Source organism: Dothidotthia symphoricarpi, assembly GCF_010015815.1.
Source record: "Dothidotthia symphoricarpi CBS 119687 unplaced genomic scaffold P153scaffold_11, whole genome shotgun sequence".
Classification (NCBI taxonomy): domain Eukaryota; kingdom Fungi; phylum Ascomycota; class Dothideomycetes; order Pleosporales; family Dothidotthiaceae; genus Dothidotthia; species Dothidotthia symphoricarpi.
The window spans coordinates 487,404-510,026 of record NW_022985018.1 but is presented as its reverse complement, the minus strand read 5'-3'; the positions used below and the strand labels follow the sequence as shown (position 1 = coordinate 510,026).

At 54.0% G+C, this 22,623-nt stretch overlaps 8 protein-coding genes across 8 annotated transcripts; 3 read left to right on the top strand and 5 right to left on the bottom strand.

Annotated features, from left to right (window-relative positions):
* Positions 1 to 401: 401 nt before the first annotated feature.
* Positions 402 to 2,225, bottom strand: P153DRAFT_292017 (cytochrome P450; the record flags this gene model as incomplete). The annotated part of the gene is made up of 2 exons (XM_033663810.1): positions 402 to 771; positions 862 to 2,225. 2 exons carry the CDS (start codon positions 2,223 to 2,225, stop codon positions 402 to 404), a joined length of 1,734 nt encoding a protein of 577 aa, XP_033523264.1.
* Positions 2,226 to 3,642: 1,417 nt separating this feature from the next.
* Positions 3,643 to 4,282, top strand: P153DRAFT_386076 (uncharacterized protein; the record flags this gene model as incomplete). Its single annotated transcript, XM_033670493.1, has 3 exons — positions 3,643 to 3,842; positions 3,933 to 3,990; positions 4,070 to 4,282. The coding sequence occupies 3 exons, from the start codon at positions 3,643 to 3,645 to the stop codon at positions 4,280 to 4,282; spliced, it is 471 nt and encodes a 156-aa protein (XP_033523263.1).
* Positions 4,283 to 4,779: 497 nt separating this feature from the next.
* P153DRAFT_292137 (uncharacterized protein) lies at positions 4,780 to 5,547 on the bottom strand (the record flags this gene model as incomplete). Its single annotated transcript, XM_033663818.1, has 3 exons — positions 4,780 to 4,918; positions 4,981 to 5,117; positions 5,170 to 5,547. 3 exons carry the CDS (start codon positions 5,545 to 5,547, stop codon positions 4,780 to 4,782), a joined length of 654 nt encoding a protein of 217 aa, XP_033523262.1.
* Positions 5,548 to 7,466: 1,919 nt separating this feature from the next.
* On the top strand, positions 7,467 to 9,352 carry P153DRAFT_367192 (formate dehydrogenase). Its single transcript, XM_033668209.1, has 7 exons — positions 7,467 to 7,523; positions 7,596 to 7,687; positions 7,829 to 7,855; positions 7,911 to 8,086; positions 8,171 to 8,715; positions 8,766 to 8,980; positions 9,034 to 9,352. The coding sequence occupies exons 2-7, from the start codon at positions 7,685 to 7,687 to the stop codon at positions 9,181 to 9,183; spliced, it is 1,116 nt and encodes a 371-aa protein (XP_033523261.1). The 5' UTR covers positions 7,467 to 7,523; positions 7,596 to 7,684; the 3' UTR covers positions 9,184 to 9,352.
* Positions 9,263 to 10,045, bottom strand: P153DRAFT_367191 (uncharacterized protein). The gene is made up of 2 exons (XM_033668208.1): positions 9,893 to 10,045; positions 9,263 to 9,829 (listed from the first exon to the last, which is right to left on the bottom strand). Exons 1-2 carry the CDS (start codon positions 9,917 to 9,919, stop codon positions 9,398 to 9,400), a joined length of 459 nt encoding a protein of 152 aa, XP_033523260.1. The 5' UTR covers positions 9,920 to 10,045; the 3' UTR covers positions 9,263 to 9,397.
* A 98-nt stretch (positions 10,046 to 10,143) lies between these two features.
* On the top strand, positions 10,144 to 15,739 carry P153DRAFT_397095 (uncharacterized protein; the record flags this gene model as incomplete). Its single annotated transcript, XM_033671528.1, has 2 exons — positions 10,144 to 14,857; positions 14,945 to 15,739. The coding sequence occupies exons 1-2, from the start codon at positions 10,367 to 10,369 to the stop codon at positions 15,737 to 15,739; spliced, it is 5,286 nt and encodes a 1,761-aa protein (XP_033523259.1). The 5' UTR covers positions 10,144 to 10,366.
* A 980-nt stretch (positions 15,740 to 16,719) lies between these two features.
* Positions 16,720 to 17,742, bottom strand: P153DRAFT_292112 (class II peroxidase; the record flags this gene model as incomplete). Its single annotated transcript, XM_033663815.1, has 2 exons — positions 16,720 to 17,117; positions 17,175 to 17,742. 2 exons carry the CDS (start codon positions 17,740 to 17,742, stop codon positions 16,720 to 16,722), a joined length of 966 nt encoding a protein of 321 aa, XP_033523258.1.
* A 2,230-nt stretch (positions 17,743 to 19,972) lies between these two features.
* Positions 19,973 to 22,057, bottom strand: P153DRAFT_341186 (maltose permease MAL61). The gene is made up of 2 exons (XM_033665912.1): positions 21,301 to 22,057; positions 19,973 to 21,246 (listed from the first exon to the last, which is right to left on the bottom strand). Exons 1-2 carry the CDS (start codon positions 21,875 to 21,877, stop codon positions 20,126 to 20,128), a joined length of 1,698 nt encoding a protein of 565 aa, XP_033523257.1. The 5' UTR covers positions 21,878 to 22,057; the 3' UTR covers positions 19,973 to 20,125.
* Between the last annotated feature and the right edge of the window lie 566 nt (positions 22,058 to 22,623).

The window sequence follows — 22,623 nt, the reverse complement described above, 5'->3', positions numbered from 1 at the left end:
AACGTCATCTTCCATCTCTGGCCTTCCACAAGAGGTCGATTCTGTGTCATGGTTTAGTCATGGTCACAGGAGAACGATCAAGACACGAAAAAAGCCGCGCATATCGATACGTACATACGCTTCCACAGTCGACGAGCCTCTTCACGCATTCCCTGTAAGAAGGCTGCAGCCGGGCGGATATTCGCTGGCTGCACGCGAATGCGACCATGAATCGAACCATGCGAGTCATATCAGTGTAAGAGTGAGTCGCTAGAATTCACATTCCAACTTCCAATTGTCTAGTTCGAGCGAACACTCAGTTGTTGGTACTGCATTCTACGATATCCCACTCGTGATCATCCCAACATTGACATGGTATGCATTTACAGTTTCTTCCCTCCCCTAGGACTTGCGACCTCGCTTCACCTTGTCTCAACAAGCATTGGTCTGACATGACAGCAGGTAGGTCGTCTGGTAAGTCCATCCTTTGCCCCGTACCTACTCAGTTCTGGACTCAACCGTGGGAACTGGAACCGCATGATGAGCACCGCAAGCACGATCCGCAGTTCCAACATAGCAATCTTCTTCCCGAAACACCCCCTCGGACCCGCGGAGAAGGGAAACATGGATACCGCGTTTGGATCAAACACGCCCTTGATAAGCCAGCGTGAGGGATTGAATTCGGTATGGTGGAGGCTAGGAGTTGGATGATGATTTGGATTTGATGGGATGGATGGGTACGGGTAAAAGTCTGAGCAGGGTACAGAATCTGAGCTTAATTGAGAAGGTGGGCTAGATGCATGTCCTGAACTCGACTGTGCTTTCTTGGCCCGCAAATGCGCGGCCTGTGAGGTCCTCGATCGCAGTTCTTCCGGGACCAACGCCATATTTGGGTCGTTGTACGACGGTCCAGCAGTGATGAGAATCAAGGGTGTTCCAGCAGGAATCGCGTGTCCGAGTAATTCACATTCCGTCAGTGTTTGCCGGAATGATACAGGCCCTGTTGCTGAGAGGCGCAGATTTTCTGCTATTACTGCATCAAGATAAGGCAAAGAAGCTGCGAGTAGACGTTTTGCAGATGGTAGGTTTGAAGGACTAGCGTCTGGTATCGCAGAGTACAATGAGTTTCGAAGTTGTGTTTGTGCAAGAGGATGGTCGGTCAAGTACTTGAGGGCCCAGCAGATGGAGGATGCGGTTGTTTCGTGTCCCGCGATGAGTAGCTCGAGAATCTCGTCTTTGAGGGCTGAGTTGCTTATTGATATGCCGTTCAGCTCTACTCTTTTGTTCAACGAGGCTTCTTTCTGCAGGACCTGATCGAGACCACACGTAAAGTCTAACTTGTCGCTTTGGGTATGTTTTCGAAGTCTTTCTCGTGCTGTGGTTATGCAGTGATCGAGTACTTGGTCTTTCTTCTTCTCTGCGCGTGGCAGCACACCAGTACTTCTGAAGACCCAAGTATAGAATCTTGGGCTTATCCCCTGCATGGTCCAGCCCAAGCACATTTGAAGTGTCTCCAACGTCGTGTAAAAGTCTGGCATTTCTCCTTTGTTGAATGTGGCTACCGCTTTACTCTTTCGAATCACTCCAAAGCTTTTCACACTCTTCACTCTGGCATCGAGTAGACTGAATTCTGATCCAAGAATCGCCTTCCAAATTCCCTCAAGAGTCACCATCTTTATATCTTCCATCATTTGGAACGCACAATCATTGCCCGCCAGTTGTGCTTGTTCCTCCCACAAATCTGCAAGCTTGACCGCAGCCTTGTGAAAAGTCACACCCATGACTTCGTTCAAGAATTGGGGACTTAACATGGTATTCCATAAGCGTCTTTGCGTCATAAACTCTATGTCTCTAGTCTTCAAACCAACTGTTGCTTTCGGCGTCAACAAGCCAAACCAAGCATGCATAATATCCGCGCGATCGATCTCCTGCACTCTCTTTGTCGCCACGTCCTCGATCTCCCGAACATCCGCCATGATGATAACCGGATGTGTGGTCGAGATCGAGGGCATGAAGATCTGTGTCATTGGAGACTTGTGTTTGACGCATTGGAGCGAGAACCAGCTGAACACTTCGCCAGTGGACAAGTTATAGAGACCTAGGAGTATGAGATCGCCAACGGGTAAGAAGCGCGAAATTTTGTTGTAGGGAATATTCGGAAAGGGTCTAGGAACGAGGATAGAGTGGACGTAGCAGTATGATATCACAACGAAAGCGAGAACGTATATGACAAGTATCGAAGACATTATGGAGAACAAGTGCAAGGTGCAGCCCACCTCAGATAACAAACGTGAAAATAGTATAGACAATGTTGAATATAGGCTGGGATACAGCAGGCTTATCATACATCTGTCCGACCAGCAAGTCGGGCGTATTAGCTGCATAGTCAGCGGCAAAGCTTACCTCGCCTTGTGCATGCGGTCGATGTTATAGTACCAAAAGCCTTTGTCGATCATACTGGGTACGCCCTGGTTGTAAACTCCTAGCGCGGCCTGAACAAACTTCTCATAGGTTGTCGAGCAAGATGGCCAATGATCTGTGAAGCGCCAAACTCAATATTGCCCGCCGCTACTGCTCATCTGTAGAATCCGCGTTTGGGGGCGTAAAGACGCGTGCAGATCGCAGAGCACAGAATTGAGTGGTAATCAGGTGTCAACCAATAGGGATAACGTGGTGTAAGCAGCGCAGAACTAGCCAGTGCTTTCACTGCATGTCACTGTATGTCAGAGCTAACTTTAAAAGTGAACAGATCTCTTGAAGGTCGTACTTACCTGGGACCAGCGAGATTCATCCCCTCTCTCGTGTAGTGAGCAGCTCGCATTTGTAAGGAGCTGGAAAGTGGGACAATTCTCATGTAGGTTAATTCGTCTGCACCACCTCCAGTCAAACGACGAGCTTTTTTATCTTGTATCTTTATAAAATGCGTTGTGTCAGCAGAACAGACTACGACAAACGATGTAGATACACACAACCCGTGATGAGAACCTCGGTCTTTTAGACAACGATAACAGTTTTATCTATTAGTCTCGTGTCGATAGTTATTAGATGTTCTCATGACACTGAGGTAGTGATTTCTGCTAGGAGAAGGGTGACTTGCTGTCGATTTCTCTGTCGGGGGTGATAATCCAGTCTTTGTTAAGATCATCCATAACAACCGATGTCAGATCTCTTCTGTCATTTTTCCCCCTCGAGCCTAAACTACTCACATCATTCTTACTACTCCTTGAATGCTAAGCGCACTTTCGTCATTCCGAGATTCGGTATATATTTTACTCATCATGAACCTCAAGCAGTCAACTGACACACAGATATCTACTAACCAACGCTGTCCAAGTGTCTCGATTTTCTCGACGACCAATTACATAAGGTCCAAACGGCATCCGATCGGTGCTGCTGGATAGTTCACCGCCAATTTGAATAGTACTCCTTTGGTCCTCGAAGATCCAAACGGTCACTCACCTCCGCCTCGATAGCCACGCCCGTTTACCGCGCCGATAACGCAACACAAGCCTCCAAGCAAAACATATCATCAGCTTCTTCTATATAATCCACATCTCCTATATAACACTAACCTCCCATACAGTCCCCACCCCCTCAACATCACTACACTCTTCATCCATCCATCCATCCATCCATCCATCCATCTTTCACAACACGCCAACCATGATCCCACTGACATCCCTAGTGCTCTCAATCCTAAGCACCATCAGCAGCTCCCTCGCCCTCCCCCACCCCCACAAAACCATGCTCAACACCGCCTTCGCCCGCGACATCGGCATCGCCTACTCCCTGCCCAACCTCACCGGCAGCGCAGAGTACCTCCTGCAGACGAAGCATGGAAAAAGCTGCATGCCCCTGCGGAAGTACGTACTCTACCCCCATCACCCCCTTCTCCTTCCAAAAAACCGCCACTCGGAGGTGAAATATGTACCATGCTAACACCACGAAAACAGCGGCGACGACGTCCTTTCGATAACGGTCTGCAAGCCTGTCTCGTGCACGTTCTTTGTTGTGAGTGGACTTGGCTTACCTGCTCGCTTGTATACACCCTCCTAGGCTTCACGACACTGGCTGACAGTACGCACCGCAGGAATACGGCTGCTACAACAAGCCCTCGAACCACAATATCAGCATCACCATCACCGGCCCAGGAGATGTCCTCGTCGTTGAGACTCCAGTTGGTAATCACTTCAGGAGCTATGTATGTGGACCGGCGCAGACTGGTGGAGGAGCTAGCGGGGCGGGGTTTCAGCTGGAGACTACGCCGCATGATAGGTCCAGGGGCGAGGAGGGGGGAGTGTAAGGGGGTTTTGCTTGGTGGTCGGGTTTGCTTATAGGATGGGGGTAGATGGGGGTTGAAAAGTTTTTTAGTCATGGGTGGGAGATGGAGGGATTGGGTGTTTGGCGTCATTTGGTGATTTGGTGATTTGGACTTCTTGTGCGAGAGGATTGGGGTAGAGGGGAGTAGATGGGAGGGGGTTTTTGGGTATGGGGATTGTGTTCTGATGTTTTGTGGTGGAAGGAGGGGGATGCGATGTGTGGTGAGTAACCATATTATTGTTACATGTCAAAAGTTTTGAGTTTAGTCCATACCATATATCGACACTTTGCCTGAACGAGACACACTTGATAAGTCGATCTGGATATAGTTGTAGCATGTCTGTGAGGCCCACTCTCCTATAACAACACCACCCAATATCGAAACGTAACAGGAATAAGATCATTAAATTCGTATCTCGAACCAACCCGCAGTCCAAGCCATCATATAAAAACACCACACCGTCAACACACTCCCACACATCACGACCTCGCCCCCTGTCCCTGCAGTGGAACCTGCATCCCAGACTCAATCCGCATACGCGGCCCCGGAACAGATGACGCGCTCTTCCTCTTCGGCAGCTCGCCGATCTTATTCCACATCAGCAGCATTTGGGTGTGTCTACCAAGAACACAGATTAGCACACGCTGAGCACGCGATTCATGGGGGAATGGTCTGCTTACCCGGGCGTGATGTCCATCTGTTGGGATCCCCAGCGGAACTGCCACAGTGACAACTCCTCGTTAGCTTCCGGCAGGCGCTTGGCGTCGTAGTAGCACGCGATGTCGCCGAAGCAGAGGAAGACGTAGGAAAAGCCGTCCTGGGATGGGGAGTAAGCAAGTGAATATGTTTAGGGAGCGTTTGGGACTTACGATAGTATACAGTTCGTCGTAGATGACAGACTCGTATGTCTCGTTGCAGTTCCAAGCGTGGTCTGTCTTGCCGTAGTAGCTGTCGTCGTTCGTCTCCTGCGACTCGTCGTTGAAGGTGCAGTTCCCCGCTGCGGTGGAGAGCGTGTACGGGTACGTGTCCAGGCGCGAGAAAACACCGCAGTCGTCTGTGTTGTTGCTCGCGATGAACTTGCCGTATGTGTCTAGGCAGCCGACTGTGTCGTTTGGAGTTGCGGTTGACCAGTCGTCGGAGGCGAGCACTTGGATGTGGCCGATGCCGGTGAAATCGGCTTGTGTGATAGCCGCATGCGCCACGAGCGCAAGGGACGATGCGGTTAAAATGGTGAGTAGGTTGTGCATGGTGGTAGTGTTTGCGGTGGTAGTGTTTGCGGTGGTAGTGTTTGCGGTGGTAGTGTTTGCGGTGGTAGTGTTTGCGGTGGTAGTGTTTGCGGTGGTAGTGGTCGGCAGTGGGTAATGAAGCACTAGATGGTGGTTTCCGAGCTCTTTATACTACTCTCGTCGAAGCGGGGAATGCAGATAACCGGCGTGAGATGAGCAGGACTTCACGAATACCGCTTTCTGACACCGCGTTGGAGGTATGTTCCTGACAAAACGGTCAGTAGCTGAAACTTGGAGAACGCGCATGTTCTAGCAGCCAATGCGACGCTAGTTTTAATATGCGATGGAGCGAATTGGGATGCGGCATACCGAAAGTTGTCGTAAGTGTCGTACGAAAAGTGCGCCACAAGTACTGGATTGGGAGACAGCCGAGATGAGGAAGGTGATACCGGAGAGGTAGTTTGCAGTTGTACCTGTCTGCAGATGTGCCTGTTTAGTATGAGTGTTGAGGTTGGACGCGTGTCGGAAACAACTAAAGGCTGAAGGCTGGTGGTGGCTGGATGTCACTGTTCAACCTCACCCAGCCTGCAGAAACATTCTTTTGCAAAAGAACGAAGTTCTACTGGTGGGTTGCTTTTGTCTTTTGCTGTTAACCATGCGAGAAACTCAGAGCACGGGAAATATAGTGTCTTCTCCAAATGTAGAGTGCAGACCTTCTGAGAATTTACGCCCGATGGTTGTTGTTTGGGAAACCGTTGGTCGTTGGCCCGCTTACGGATGGTTAAAGTTTCGCTTTGGGCTGACGGCTGTCAAGCGCACGCGGCAAATATATTGCACACTTTATTTCGTGCGCGCTCTGCAGAGTAAGACTTTAGGTCGGCGCACTCCGGTTAGAACATACCCGTTTACGGCTCTTGTTAGATCGCCTGACGCAGCGAGGTACTCAACTGCTTCGCGGCTCGAACACGCGTTCCTCGACAACTACTCTTATGTTCGACTTGAAGTCTTGTTGTTATCAAAGCAACAGACTTCCACACGTCTTGCGTTCCTAGGTGGTCACCATATCAGAAATCCAGTGCGATGCAAGCGATGCAGGCGATGCAAGCGATGCAGGCGATGAATCGGTAGTGGCGTTGCCTCAGCCAAAGGCATTGCACACCACCATTGCCATGAATGCTGGGAGGGCATGAGGAGGCGGGTTGAAGTAAGAAAGCGGCGGCTGGGTTGATAAGATACATGTCCAGGCTTATCTTTCCTCCATCAGCGAGCTATCTCCATGTCCGACGGATCAGCGAAATTCGGAGCTTCGGGGCTGCTCGGTGCCATGTCGCACTCGTTCGCACATGGCGGACCACGCTAGATCGACCCCACATTCCACAGGGCTCAATTGAGGCTTTTCTTGTTGCATGAACACGCGCTTTCCGCCTTGAGGCACGATCTCCGGCCGGCAAAGCTGATAGCTGGCAGTCCGAGATTAACAAGGTACTATGTAATACTGACGCTGGGCTAAACTAGCCATTAATTCCTCGGGAGCGACTCGGGCCAGAGCCAGAGCCAAGGCCTATTGTGCCCAAAGTCCATAGCATATCCACAACCCTGGCGCGTCGCGTACCTCACTTTACGTAGGTTTGCATGGGTTCGGCAATTCCATTGGATCTAGGTATCCTGATGGTCCACCCTTTCCAGCATGCGCCAGTTGCGACCCCGCACCCACCTGCGATGCGTAGTATCTCCAAACATGACCGTCGTATCCACGAGAGGCAATTCTTTTCTGGGGCCCTTTTGTACCACCAAGTGGGGAGGTCTGGACACGTCGTTGCATGGAATGAGCCAGAATGAAGCGGGTTAATGGGCTGGGAAGCCGTGTCAAGAGGGGCTTCTATGTGTGTATAAAGATGGGCTCACTACCCCTCAATTCTATCAAACCATAACTCTTCCTTCGATACACATATCCCGGCAGAGGCTTCGAAGGATCATTCCCGTTTTAGTTACATCAGGTATGTGGAAACCCTGAACCCCTCTTCCGTCCGGCATAAGGAACCGTAGTAGGCTGACGCACCTCATGTCAGCTAGACACACTTGGGCTGTTCTTGATTGATATAAAGCTCGTCGAAGTATCGATTACATTGAATCCAACAAAACACTTCAATAATTCACAATGGTATTTCTCCGCTCAACTTCCCGTCTTGCACGGCCTGCCTCGTCCTTCCTCAGCGCAACACGCGCTGGTCCCCGATTGGGAGCTCCCTTCATACGACAGCCAAATGGCATTAGAAGGCTAACAGCAAGTGCTTCTCAACAGGGCAAAGTTCTTCTCGTCCTCTACGATGTAAGTTGGATTGTCTTCTGCTGTGCGCGGTGAACAGGACTGACAGCATGACCAGGGTGGTGTGCACGCCGAGCAGGAGCCAAACCTCCTCGGAACGACAGAAAACGAGCTGGGCATCAGGAAGTGGCTCGAGGAGCAAGGCCACGAGCTGGTGACCACCTCGGACAAGGAGGGAGAGAACTCGGTGTTCGACCAGCACCTTGTTGACGCGGAGGTCATCATCACCACACCGTACGTCAAGCTACCCCGCAATTACCCCACAAATCCAATCCAAATCCAGACTCGAGCTCGCAATGCTGATTAACGGCGTAACAGTTTCCACCCCGGTTACCTGACGGCTGAGCGTCTCGCCAAGGCGAAGAACCTCAAGATTGCTGTCACGGCTGGTATCGGATCCGACCACGTCGACCTCGACGCCGCGAACAAGACCAATGGCGGTATCACCGTTGCCGAGGTGACTGGCTCCAACGTCGTGTCGGTCGCCGAGCACGTCGTCATGACCATCCTCACACTCGTCCGCAACTTTGTCCCCGCACACGAGCAGATCACCCGCGGCGAGTGGAACGTCGCCGAGGTGGCTAAGAACGAGTACGACCTGGAGAACAAGGTCGTCGGTACCGTTGCCGTTGGGCGTATCGGTGAGCGCGTGCTCCGCCGTCTCAAGGCCTTCGAGTGCAAGGAGCTGCTGTACTTTGACTACCAGCCCCTGAAGCCCGAGGTCGAGAAGGAGATTGGCTGCCGCCGTGTCGACAGCCTCGAGGAGATGCTCGCTCAGTGCGACGTTGTCACTATCAACTGCCCGCTGCACGAGAAGACCCGCGGCATGTTCAACAAGGAGCTCATCTCCAAGATGAAGAAGGGTAAGCTTGTCCAGACGAGGGAGATACGGACAGTTACTGACAAGTATCAGGCTCGTGGCTCGTCAACACCGCCCGTGGCGCCATCATCGTCAAGGAGGACGTCGCCGACGCACTCAAGTCCGGCCACCTCCGCGGATACGGCGGTGATGTGTGGTTCCCCCAGCCCGCGCCCAAGGACCACCCTCTCCGCTACGCAACCAACCCCTGGGGCGGAGGCAACGCCATGGTCCCCCACATGTCTGGTACCTCGATCGACGCGCAGAAGGTATGTTTCGCACAATGATGAAGATGATATGCTGTTGCTAACGAGTTTCGCAGCGCTACGCCGCCGGCACCAAGGCCATTCTCGACTCGTACTTCTCGGGCCGCGAGGACTACAAGCCAGAGGATCTTATCGTGCACAAGGGTGACTACGCTACCAAGGCGTATGGTATGCGTGCTCCTACAAAGGACAAGGTCGGGTTGTAAGCGGTTGATGGAGTGTTTTTCCTTTTTTAGTTCTGCGGAGTCGCATGGTTGCTCCTGGGCTGTTGTATGAAGGCGAATGAATATCAATGAACATACACGATTAAGCTCTTACCTGTTGTGTCAACCGTGGGATGGTGTGAAGTGAAGTGAGACGGGTATTTTCTGGAGAACAATGCAATTACATGAAATGAACAAAACTAGCCAACACCCAGCATCACGACCGCCCTGTTGCCAGCGACGGACGCCTCTCATCCTCCATCTCGTCCTCACTCTCATCCTTGAACACAGCCTCGAGGTGCCTGCCGACCCTGCGCTGCTCATCCGCAGCGCCCCGGTGCTCCAAGACAGCCCTCCTCCGCTCATCAATAGGACTAAACCCAACCATATCCTCGCCCTCCTCATCATCAAACAAGTCGTCGTCGTGGTGCGCAACAACGGCAGTCCTGCGCCAGCGCGAGGGCACAAACAGAATGTACAGGGCGTCGGACACGTTTGTGCGCCAGGTGGAGAGCGACTCGGCGTGGGCGGACGACGGCATGGGCAGGTATTGGCTGTAGCGGGTGCGGTGGCGGCGCACAAAGGGCACGATTAGGAGCGCGAGCAGCAGGTACAGCACGGCGGCGAGGAACAGGGGGATGAAGATGGACTGGGCGGGGGGGAGTTAGTAAGTACAGCGTGCACGTGTGGGTCGTGGTGCGGGAGGGCACACCTTGAGGAAATGGGCAAAGGCGGCCATGGCTGGGGATGGGACACGCGAGGCAGGCACGCGGTGGTGGTGGTAATGGTGATGGAGGACGACGACGCGTTGGCTGCATTCAGGGTTCAAGCTAGCCGGGCGCACAGAGCACGGCGGGCGAGGCTGGCCCATTTTTGGCAGGCACGCGAAGGGGTAGGTGTGTGTCAGGAGTCGCAGCGAATCGACGACTGCAGTTCGCTGCCGCGAGATTGGCAGACGGATTAGCAGAGCAATAGCAGCAGCAGCAGCAGCACCAGGACACGGCTGCCCAGCACCCGCAGAGCAACGCGAACATGAGGACCGCACTCGTCGGCGCTAGCACAACTCGGATTCGGACGCTTCCCGCTCTTACCTGCAGCTGCAGCCACACCAGATCCTCTGTCCCGGCACCGTGACTGTGAAGTCGACGCTGACCTCGACCCACGCCCACGCCCACACGCCCGCAGCATGGATAGCAAGGGGCGCTCGCACACGTCAGCGAGCAAGTTCTTCAACCGCCGCCTGCACCGCGACCGCGACAAGGACAAGGAAAGGGATAGAGAGAGAGACACCGTCGCTGAGAGCCCGCCCGGCAGTGCTCACGGCTCACATTCGTCGCGACACCACCGGCATTCGACGTCGACGGCCTCGATCGACCGCCCCGTGTCCATGAGCGCGGAGGGCATCTTCGCGCGAGCCGGGCCCGTATCATCATACCCCACCGACGACGAGCCACCGCCGCACGAGCTGAACAAGGCCGGCGGCGATTTCCACCAGTACCCTGTCTTCTCCTCGTCGGCCTCGTCGTCCAGCGGCCATGGTGCTGCGGGGCCTCCACGTCCCCCGCCCCACTCGTCGACCACCACCATGGCCTCGAGCGCCGGCCTGCAGCAGTGGGGCTCGCGCGAGACATCGAGCCGGAATGGCAGCACCACGCCCGCCTACTATGCGCCCCAGGACGCGGCCGCCGCCAACCCGCGCGCCTCGTTCGACCAGGCCAGCCTCTACTCCAACGACTCGCGCACCCGCGGCTCGTCGACGCCCTACATCTCGCAGAACCCCTCGCAGAACCCCTCGCAGACGACCTTTGCCAGCCTGGGCCTCGACGCCTCGTCGCTGCTGCCCATGGCCGCTGCCACGCCCCGCGACTCGCACCGCCACCGCGACCCGCGCGACCTGCTGCACCTGAACCAGGCCGCCTCGGCCGCCTCGTCGACAGCCTCGTTCGGCGCCAACACGTTCAGCATCCAGCGCCCGCCCGACCAGGTCGTCGAGAAGGAGTTCATGAACCTGATGGTCAAGCGCGGGTGGAAGAGCCTGCCCGAGCAGGCCCGCCGCCAGATGGAGGCCTACAAGATCGACAAGAAGTGGACACTCGTCTACCAGGACAAGCTGGCCGAGTTCAAGCACGACGAGAAGAAGCGCAACACGCAGCGCAACACGTACAACGGCGTCCAGAACCCGGACATTCTGGCCCGCGCCGAGGAGGAGGGCGCCCCCGAGTGGTACGTCAAGAAGGTCATGGACAACACAATCTCCATCAAGCAGATGTCGAGTCTCGAGATCAGCCTGCGCACCCAGCCCATCGCCTGGGTCCGCGGCTTCATCGAGGCCCAGGGCCAGATCGCCCTCACCAACGTCCTCGCCAAGATCAACCGCCGCAAAGGCCAGGGCCCCGCGCCCCCGCCCACGGGCATGGTGCAGAAGGCCGAGAACGACGTCGAGCGCGAGTACGAGATTATCAAGTGCCTCAAGGCGCTGATGAACAACAAGTACGGCGCCGACAATGCCCTGAACCACCCCTCCATCATCCAGGCCCTCGCCAGCTCCCTCATCTCCACGCGCCTCAACACGCGCAAGCTCGTCTCCGATGTCCTGACCTTTCTCTGCCACTGGGGGGAAGGCAGTGGGCATGAGAAGGTCCTGCAGGCCCTCGACAACCTCAAGGCCCAGTATGGCGAGAACGGCCGCTTCGACGCTTGGATGCGGGTTGTTGAAGTCACTGTCGATGGCCGCGGCAAGATGGGCTCCATGGTCGGCGCCTCAGACGAAGTGCGCAGCGGCGGCATTGGCGTCGAGAACCTGCTGATGGAATACGCCATTGCCACGCTCTTCCTGATCAACATGGTCGTCGATGCCCCGGAGCGCGATCTCCAGCTCAGAATGCACATCCGCGCCCAGTTCACAGGATGCGGGCTGAAGCGCATTTTTAAGAAGATGGAGGGCTTCCAGTACGAGGTCATCGACAAGCAGATTGAACGCTATGTCAATAATGAGGCTATTGACTATGAAGAGTACCTCGAGCGCGAGAACGACTCCATGGTTGATAGCGTCGAGGGCGATATGAAGGATCTCAACGACCCTAGCCAGATTGCCGACGCTATCATGACCAAGATTAGTGGTAGTAGAGCGCAGGACTACTTCTTGTCTGCTATGCAGCACTTGCTGCTCATTCGGGATACCGATGGCGAGGACCGGCTCAAGATGTTCCAGCTCGTCGACTCCATGCTGAGCTACGTGGCTATGGACCGCCGACTGCCGGATATGGATCTGAAGCAGAGCCTGAACTTTACCGTCCAGTCCTTGCTCGACAAGCTGTACACGGACTCTGAAGCCCGCCAAGTGCGAGACGAAGCTCTCGAGGCACGACAAGTCGCTGATTCGGCCATTGCTGAGCGCGACGAACTCAAAGCCCAGCTCGAGCTCGGTGCGGATGGACTGGTGCAGAAGCTCCAAAAGCAACTCGCAGAGCAGGAGCGCATCATTGAGCTGCGCGGCAGACAGGTCGAGACGATGAAAGCCGAGCTTGCCGAGATCCAAAGGATACGCGCGCAAGAGCTGCAGCGGAACGAGCTCGAGACACGTGAGCTCTACCTCATGCTGCGAGACGCGCAGGACGTTGCGGCGTCTGCGGCCAAGAAGTCGGGCAAGGATGGTCTGGGTGCGACGGATCCTGCGCAGATGCAGGGCATCATGGATCGCGAGCGGCTGATGAACAGGCTGGAGATTCAGCTCCAGCGAGCCAAGACGCACGCGACGCTCGAGGGCAAGACGCTGCAAATGCAGCCCAGCGAGAAGCTGAGGGAATTGAGGGAGAAGATGGACGGCTCGGGCGACATGGAAGAGAGCTTCAGCGGCCTCGAACCGAACTCCTTTGGCTCTGTACGCGGGAAGGGTGGCGTGCCTCGTCGCAAGCCTGTCCCTGGCGGGTTTCCGGACGACGATTCCATGCTCGAGTATGACGACGATGATATGGTTATCGAGAAGCCCCGGCTTATCCAGATGCACAAGCCGAAGCTCAGTGCGTCGACGGCGAACGCTCTCCTGGGAGAGATTGCGTCGAATATCAAGCGCTACGACGACTCGGATGGAGAGGGCGATGGCGTTACGACAGGGCCTTCGCATCCAAGTCTCTCATCTGATTCTCCCCACACGCCTGCCGATGGTGTGTCACGACCTTTTATTCCTCCTCCACCGCCACCACCCCCGGGTGCTCTTGGCTTTTCTAATGTTATTCCGCCCCCGCCGCCTATGCCCGGCACTAATGGTAATATCCCTCCTCCGCCTCCTCCGCCGCCGCCTGGCAAACTCGGGTTTAATGGACCGCCGGGGATTCCTCCACCTCCGCCTATGCCTGGCATGGGTATCCCGCCCCCGCCCCCGATGCCTGGGGGTGGTATGCCCCCGCCTCCGCCTCCACCGATGCCGGGGGGTAAGCGTCCTGGCTTCATGCCAAAGGCGCCTGGCTTCAATGGTCCAGTTAAGCTCGGGCTGTCAGGGCCGCGGCCGAAGAAGAAGCTCAAGGCCCTCCATTGGGACAAGGTCGACTCGCCCACTTCGACTGTGTGGGCTAGCCGTGGCATGACGTCGGAAGAGAAGGAGGAGAAGTACCAGGAGCTGTCCAAGAAGGGTGTGCTCGAAGAAGTCGAGAAGCTCTTCCTGGCCAAGGAGATCAAAGCCCTCGGCAAGAAGTCGTCCAAGAAGGACGAGAAGAAGCAGATCATCTCGCGCGATCTCATGCACAACTTCCAGATCAGCATGGCCAAGTACTCGGCCATCTCGGTTGATGATATTGTGCAGATGATTGTTGTGTGTGAGAATAGGGTTCTGGATGATAGCGTCGTCATGGAGTTTCTGCAAAAACAGGACTTCTGCGAGATCCCTGATAATACGGCCAAGCTTATGGCGCCTTACTCGAAGGACTGGAATGGCCCAAACGCTATGGAAAGTAAACGTGAACTCGACCCCACGGAGCTTACTAGGGAGGACCAGATCTACCTGTACACTGCGTACGAGCTGCACTTTTACTGGAAGAGCAGGATGAGGGCGCTGTCCCTTACCCGCACGTACGAAGCCGAGTATGACGAGATATCCAACAAGCTGCTAGAGATCTCGCGCGTGTCGGAGAGCCTGAGGAGTTCGTCGAGCCTGATCAGCGTGTTGGGCCTCATCCTCGACATTGGCAACTTCATGAACGACGCGAACAAGCAGGCAAACGGGTTCAAGCTATCCACGCTGTCCCGTCTAGGCATGCTGAAAGACGACAAGAACGAATCCACGTTTGCGGATCTCGTCGAGCGCATCGTGCGCAACCAGTACTCCGGGTGGGAGAACTTCACGGATGAGATTAGCGGGGTTGTTACCGCGCAGAAGATTAATGTCGAGCAGCTGCAGCAGGATGCTAAGAAGTATATCGATAATATTAAGAATGTGCAGGCTAGTCTTGATTCTGGGAATTTGTCGGACCCCAGTAGGTTTCATCCTGAGGATAAGGTGTCGATTATCGTGCAGCGCTGCATGAAGGAGGCGAGACGCAAGGCGGAGCAGATGGCCGTGTTTCTGGAGGATATGCAGAAGTCGTATGAGGATATCATGGCGTTTTATGGTGAGGATCCGCAGGATGATAGTGCGAGGAGGGACTTTTTCGCAAAGCTGGCCAACTTTGTGCAGGAGTGGAGAGTGAGTTTTTTCTTTCAGATTCCTATCCATCTTGCTTTTGTATCTTGCGGATATCAAGAAAGTAAATACTGACGCAACGCACCGCAGAAATCAAAGGACAAAAACACCGCCCTAGAAGACCAACACCGCCGCAACGAAGTCTCGATGCGCCGCAAAGCAGCCAGCGCAGGCCCCACAAACCCCCTCTCAGCAAACACCCCCACCGACCCCGACGCGCCCAAATCCCCCGCCTCAACAGGCGCAATGGACGACCTGCTGCAGAAACTCCGCGCCGCGAAGCCCGAAGCGCGAGACCAGCGCGACCGCCGCCGCCGCGCCCGCCTCAAGGACCGCCACCAAGTCCGCATCACGTCCGGCCAGCAGGCCCCCGACGCAGCACACTCCGCGGGCGAAGACGCCGACGCGCCAGATGCTGATGTCGACGATGCGAAGAGAAGTATCGCACCAACGGCGGCGCTCGACGCCGCGGATCCAGAGGCCGCCACGGCGGGAACAAGCGGTCCAGCACCCCACCCCGCAGGCGCCGCACCTCCGAACCCAGACGCCGACGTCGCGGACCGCGCAGCCGCTATGCTGCAAGGTCTATCCGCCAACCCCGACGGCGGACTGAACGTGCGGCGCCGTCGTGAAAGCGCGGATACAGAGCGTGAGCGTAGGCGTAGACGGCGGCAGCTGGCTAGTAGTGCAAAGACGGAGGATGGGTCGTTGACGCCGAGGATTGCTGAGGAGGGGGATAGCGTTATGTCTGAGGGTGGGGGTAGGGAGGAGGATATGCTTGAGGGCGGGATGCCGATGCCGATGCCGACGACGATGGTTAGTCCGCCGAGTCCCGAGGGGAAGGGGAGGGAATTGCTTACGCCGCCGCCGGAGGAGATGGCTTGATTTTAGGGGTGGGAGGGTGGGGGGGGAAGGGGAGGTGCGGCTTGTTGTTTTGTTCTTTTTTGGGAGGGTTTGCTGTCGGTAGACAAGACGTTCGAAATACCCGTTTCTCCCTTTCTTGGGGGGAGACTTTTTTTTCCTTCGCTTCGTTTTCGTTGGGCTTCGAGTATATATCTTTCTTTATTGCATGGCGGGATGGGGGGTTTTTGCATGGATGGTTGGGCTGGGAGATGGTTGGGTCGGGGGAGGGGTTTTGTATTGCTGTTTTTTACTTGCTGGGCTCAGAATTTCTAGTAGGGTGGAAGGGGATGGCATAGGGGGGGTGTTGATATGTATGTGGATATGCGATGTAGATGTAGATATGTGGCTGTGAGGGATGAAATGGACGTTTTTAATACTGCATTGATGCTTTTCCTGTGTGCTTGGATGTAAGACTGCATTTAAGCTGAGTGTGACTTGGAGTTTTAGCATAGGCTGCGGGTTGGTGTGTAATTTAGTCTGGTCTGGTTTATGTGTGGACGAGACTGAACGAGACGAGACGAGATGGGATGAGGGGAGAAGAGGCGTTATACATCGTCTTGTCTTATCTTGTCCTGTCCTGGCTTGTCCAGACCAGTCTAATTTAACATCTTCTATGCAAGGAGTTCAAGCCTCTGTTGTTTTCAATATCAAATCCTAGGCTACTATGTGCTAGTTTGTTCCGCTTATGCTCTGAAGTCCACTGATGTATACTACTTGATTCCAAGACCGGTTGAGACAGTGTGGAATCAAGGCAGAGTTGGAAATCGAGTGGGTAAAGTAAATGTTTCATTATAGCTAGGCACCCAGTGTGCTGTAGCGATCATGCTTGCGCGCCATTATATCGTATTGCCCCCGTCATACACAGCATACATCCCGCCGTGCACAGAAAACAGAAAAATAGAACACCGTAAAACACCTCACCCACAACCCCCCAACGACAAAACTCCAACAAAACAAACCCCTTACCACCCCAACCTCTCAAACACACTCCCGCGCCTAACCTCCCTCTTCTCACTGCCCCCGGGAAGCGCACTCGTACAATCAACAAGCCCCTCCTTATCCACGCCCAACAAGCTCATCTTCTGCATCGCCGACACGAACGCAACATCCCACGCAGATTTGCTCAGCGCAAAGGCCGTAAACGGGACTGCAGTTGCGGGCGTTGTGGAAATGCTCTTGTCGACGGGCAGCGTGAAGGGCGCCTGCCCGCTGCGCGTCTCCTGGTAGTACTTGTTATCCCAGGTGCCCGGGGTAGAGTCGAGGGTGGCGTTTGCGCGGGAGGGATCCGTGGTGCGCTGGCGGGCTGTTGTGTGTGCGCCGAGGAGGGCGGCGAGGTCCTTTGGTGTGAAGCCTTTTGACGCTTGGGGGTGTTAGTAATTGCATGATATTATATAGTATAGACAGGATAAGGACATACCGAAGAGTTTCACCATATCCACACCGCTGGCGTGCCCGCCGGGCAGTATACCCTGTGCGTTCGCGACGTCGGAGTCCTTGCGCCCGACTTTCACCGGCACCGTCGGCCCACCAGGACATGTCTTGATCGCATGGGCGGCGGCGAACTGGATCAAGTCTGCGGTGCCGACTTGCTTCTGCTGCGCGAGATTGCCTAGGTTACCGCATACGCGCTCCAGGCCCCTGTTCTCTGAGTTTGAGCATTCGCCGGCGAGGATGAGTGAGCCGTCGCACGCGCCGTTAAAGCAGTCGTGGAAGGAGGTGCGGATTGCGGCGCGCGCGGCGTCTGTGCATTGGCCGTCTGCGAGGAACTGGGCTGTGAGGGTTGTGGCGATTTCGGTCCAGACTGGGGGGCAGGTTGCTGATGCGGATTTTGGGGGGTTGTTTAGGGTGCTTGTGAGCCAGTTGAGGGCGCTTGCGAGGAGGCGTTTGGTGGGTTGGGGGGAGGGTTGAGCTTCGTTGGCGGGATGGAGGGCTTGTGCTGTGCTCGTCGTGGCGAGGGCGGTGATGAGGATGTGTGAAATATACATTATGTTTGTGGTGGTGATGGGATGGAAATTTAGTGAGTGAAGAGAAGGTAGACGGGATGCGAAGTGAGAGTGGTGGCTGAATGAGAGTGACTTGATGACCTATTTTAGAAACGCCTTGTATGCAGCTCTTTATACATGGAGACGAGTTCCATACTCGACGAGACTATCCATCTAAAGCAGTCCCAACTCGTGGTCCGGACGGTAGGCCCCTGCGTGTCGATCAAGGGAGAATCGGTTACAGATGGGAGAAACAAACTGGATAGGACGCTAGGATGGTGTAGAGATAGTGGGGAGAACGGTGAGTAGAGATTTGCCAAGGATAGCCCACAAATATGTGCATGCCAGCCATATGACAGGCAGCCACCATGTCGGTAATGTTACGCTTGTCGCACGGAGAAAGTCGTACTCGGTGCATGGCAGTAGATCTGCATGCCCAGCTGTTACATGCAAGTGGAATATCCTCTGTGTAATCTAGGTCGTTGAACTGGTGACACAGACAACTCCTGTCGTCGCAGCGGGATCGCTGACTGCATAGTCTCAACACAGCAATGTGATGTATGTCCTGTTGTGATTGCCACCGTCTCTTCTGGTTCAAGGGTAGATTGTTTGACGCCTCCACATCTTTGGCGATTGAAACAATTGTTGCTAAAGAAAGAATTCGAGATCATGTTTTGGACTGTTGTCATATTAGCGAGTCTGAGGGGACTTCCCAAACAACTAAACGTTGACCATGGCCCGCGGGTCTAATATTGGCAGTCGAGCGTTTGAGCCTCGAATTAAGCTTTTTGATCATTAACATTAGCTGGAATCGGCATAGACTAGTCGAGCAACATTGAAATCTCTCGTGAGATGGGACGAAGTTTGTTGTTTTGCTGCTCCTTCGTGAGGATTGCCTGTCAAGAGTATGATAGACAAGAGAAGTGATGCCGCAGCGTCAGTATCATTCTCTCGAAGATTTACACGTCCCAACGATAGTTTAAGCGCGAAACTGGGTGGATCTGGTGTTCTTGTCTTCAGGAGATGTTTGGCCTAGTGACATCTCGCACGTTTCGAACGCGCTTGTCGACCAATGAGATCACGCGACGCTGAGTCATCCGATCGCCCTCAGGGTATCACTTACGGAGATTTTGAGGGGAGCCGAAACGTTGTTGTGTTCACTTACAAGACGAACACCCATTACAGGAACATATTGTTCTACTGTCTGATTACCTCTGGTACCTTCGCGCACCGTTATATGGAATGACGAGAACCGTTGTCTGACTGTGCTAACAATCTCACCACAGCTTTTTGCTAGAAAGCACAGAACCGTGCATGCATTGTACCTACACTGAATGCTGTACACTATAACGCATACTCCACACGTTCTTGTCGAACCACAACCAAATCATGGTCATTTCATCACCTGCAGGGTCTGTTACCTAACACGACGTTGGACTCGTGGCCGTGCCAGGTCTGACGGCGCTCGTTGCCACCCCTTCAGGATGCATCAAGAGTCGGAAGAGGATACACCATGGATGTCTAACCTGATGAAGACGGTTACGCAGATGCTGTAGCAGACTGGATGCTGACAAACAGGGTTCCGCAGCATGCACCGTTTTCGCACCTCTGTGATGACCCATGACATCTCCAGGGGAAAGGCGTTCGTTTCTCAAGCTATGTCGTGTGCCAATCTACCACCTGGCGATAATCCGCGCAGGATGTGGTTGTGTTGCGCTGCTTTGTAGACTTCCATCAGGACGAGCAAGTTTTGACTATCGTGGAGCCAGGAATATTCGTCGCAAACTCCACCTCCAAATCATGCCGAGTTGCGACAAGAGGCACCTAGAGAAATTGCTGATGTGTTTAAAGCGTAATACCATTATCCTGTATGGGGTGGGAGTTCATACAAAAGTTGTGCCGTCGAGAGTGATTAGTTTCTCTTCTCGAATTCTTTGGGGCCATGACACAACTGCTCTCAGCATCATTTCCTTTGAAAACTTCAGCCACCTCTTGAGCTGGCTTGGGCAAATTTCTTATCTTTGATTTCAACATCTTACTTTCGACGGTCTCGAGCAACTAGATACATCCTCACGCAGATTTTGGAGAGAAACAGTCGATTGACTCAGCATTATAGGTCAACTTGGACTCTTCACTTACAGAGTGGATATACTGCCGATAACAATGCAATAGTCGATCAGTTTAACAAGTTGAACAATCACGATTCAATCGGTTTAACTTATTCATACATATCAGATGAACGCAGCATAGAATCTGCATTTACATATTGGAATTTGCGTCTCGTTACATTCACTATATACACGTAACATTTCTGGCCGCCATCCATATTGTCTTCTCCAACCCCTTCCCGCCAGGCAAAGCACTTCGAAATCAACCTCATCAATGCTCAATGCCTCGCGTCTGAGATCGACTCGGTCATATGCGCAGCTTCGACCTTCTCCTCGTACTTCTCAAACGCATGCGTTCCTTGCACATTCGCCTCGCCAAAAACATCAACCTGTGTGGTTGCAAACTTGCGTGCAGAGATCCTCTTCTCGAACAGCATATCCAGCTCTGCGAAACTGCGGCCCTTCGGCTCGGGTAGGCGGAAATAGGTGTACACGATGCTGAGGAAGCAAGATCCTCCCCAGAAAAATCCAGCATAGTTGCCCCAGTTCCACGCGGTAGGGTTCAACATGTAGGGCGTGAGCACACCGGTGATTATACCGATGATGTTGTACAGGTTACGGCCAAGAACCACGGTCTTGATCTGAAGGCGACGGGTGGACAGTTCAGCGACGAGGGAGTAGCACACTGTGCCCACGGTGAGTTGGTAGAACATGGCCCAGACAATCATCATGGAACCAGTAGCCAAAGCACCCTTTTCACGGGAAGACTCGGGAACGAGACCCAGGAAGCCCATGACGAATAGCATAGTGCAGAGACCGCAAAGACCACCGAGGTAGAGTGTTCGACGTCCGAAACCAACCTTCATGAGGAACCAGGCACCGAGAACACCAGCCATGTTGATGCCGTATTGACCAAGGGCAAAATCGTAGGATGTTGAAGCAGGTAGACCGGCTTGTTGGAGGAAGTAGGAGGAGTAACCCGAGAAGGCGTTTCCACTCAGGTTCTGGATTGCCCAAGCCATGCAGACAATTTCTGTTCGGCGGCGGTCAACACCCCTGAAGCAATCGAGGTACGATGCGCCTGCAGTGATCTTCTCTTCGAGGGCGGTCGTATGCACCATCATAGCTACAGTCTCGTCGGCGTCGAAATCAGTTTCGCGGTCGAGACTGGTGAGACGGAGGAGAGATTTCTTCGCATCTCCAAGACGGCCTTTACGGACGAGCCACCATGGAGACTCGGGGGCAAGAGCCACACCGATTATGATGGGGACGGGCCACATCCATTGCAGAGCGTAGGGGATACGGTAGGACCATTCGTCGTCTCGGGGAAGCATAGCGCGGATCACACCGATACCGATGACTTGACCCAAACCCCAGCAGAAGTTGACATATGTAGTCACTAAATAAGGTTAGCGTCGATGCCTTCGGTCTCAAGAGATTGGCGATGACTTACAATATCCACGAAGAGCAACGGGAACAACTTCACTCGCGTAAGTGATAGTGAGCGTCTGGAATACTCCCCATGGAATACCACAGAGGATTTCAGCAACCAGCAGGTGGACCACGGACTGTGCGGTGAAGAAAATGGCGGTGAACCCAACGATAAGGGTCAGGCACCCGATAATCGTATACCGATATCCGAATCTCTCACTGATCCAACCGTTCAAAAACAATCCAATGATCTCACCAACAATGACACCGTTGGACAACCCCGCCTGCCATTGTGCAGAGATCTCGTAGGAACCGTCTGGCATCATCTCGCCGTACTTTCGCTTGAACTGCGGGAATCCGAAGAAGTTGTTTAGAAGGCACACATCGTAGCCTTCCATGACAATACATGTGCTGATAAGGATACTCCATCCAATAGCCTTGGGATACAACTTGATACCCTGCCACAGCGTCATGTTGTGCTCCTTTTCTGTTGCATGTCGCGCATCGTCAATGACTCTGTTGGCAGCGCGCTTGTGATCAACATCGTGCTGGTCGTGAGGCACCGTGGTGGTAGGATGGATCTCCTTCTCGTGTGCCATTGTCGCGTTCGACCAGTGCTCTGGTTGTTGCTCTTGTTGTTGGGTTTGCTGACTCGGAGTCTGGGGGGGCACCACACAGAGCGCAGCGAAAAGAAAGCGGAAAACTGGGGCAAGATCGCCGTGTCGGGAGAGAGGTTGACAGGAGCTGAGGCCGTCTTTAAGCACAAAAAATTTGCGGGGTGTTAGCGCAGGATTGAGGTCGCGTGCAGATGCTGACTCTCATCTCTTTCGGTTCCAGATTGATCTGATTGGTTGAACAGCTCGGGAGGCTCGTGGATCTCGTGGATGGCACCGCGAACTCGGATATCGGGCCTTAGCCAGTGCCATCCGATGGTCGTTGCATCGCGGGGTAAATCCCCGTGGAGAAAGTTAACCGCAAGATGCATGCTTGCTTTCCTGGGGAATCACTGTAGTATGCAGGGAATTGTGCCGGCCAAGGGCTATATTACTATTTCTGTAAGTAAAGTAGTTAGATCCCCCGCTAATTAGCAGGCAATCTCGTTACTAGTGAGAGGGGCAATCTTACTACTTTACTTACAGAAATAGTAATATAGCCCTTGGCCGGCACAATTCCCTGCATACTACAGTATCTCTTGGATAGTCGGAATACCTGGAATTAAGTAGGCTGCAGCGAGGTCTTGCAACAGCTTGACAACTACATGTATAAAAACTTTAAGATCTCTATATATTACGTGTTGTTTGTATACGTCTAGCAGCATGTCTGTCTATGTAGAACTTTCGATCTT

Excerpts from the sequence above, each read along its gene's own strand:
- P153DRAFT_367192 (XM_033668209.1), top strand. Across the intron at positions 7,856-7,910 it reads TTCTTCTCGTCCTCTACGAT|GGTGGTGTGCACGCCGAGCA; the intron begins GTAAGTTGGATT and ends CAGCATGACCAG. Across the intron at positions 8,716-8,765 it reads CATCTCCAAGATGAAGAAGG|GCTCGTGGCTCGTCAACACC; the intron begins GTAAGCTTGTCC and ends GACAAGTATCAG.
- P153DRAFT_367191 (XM_033668208.1), bottom strand. The coding sequence starts at position 9,919 with ATGGCCGCCTTTGCCCATTTCCTCAAG. Across the intron at positions 9,830-9,892 it reads CCTTTGCCCATTTCCTCAAG|TCCATCTTCATCCCCCTGTT; the intron begins GTGTGCCCTCCC and ends CCCCCCGCCCAG.
- P153DRAFT_341186 (XM_033665912.1), bottom strand. The coding sequence starts at position 21,877 with ATGGCACACGAGAAGGAGATCCATCCTACCACCACGGTGCCTCACGAC. Across the intron at positions 21,247-21,300 it reads CGTTGCTCTTCGTGGATATT|TGACTACATATGTCAACTTC; the intron begins GTAAGTCATCGC and ends AACCTTATTTAG.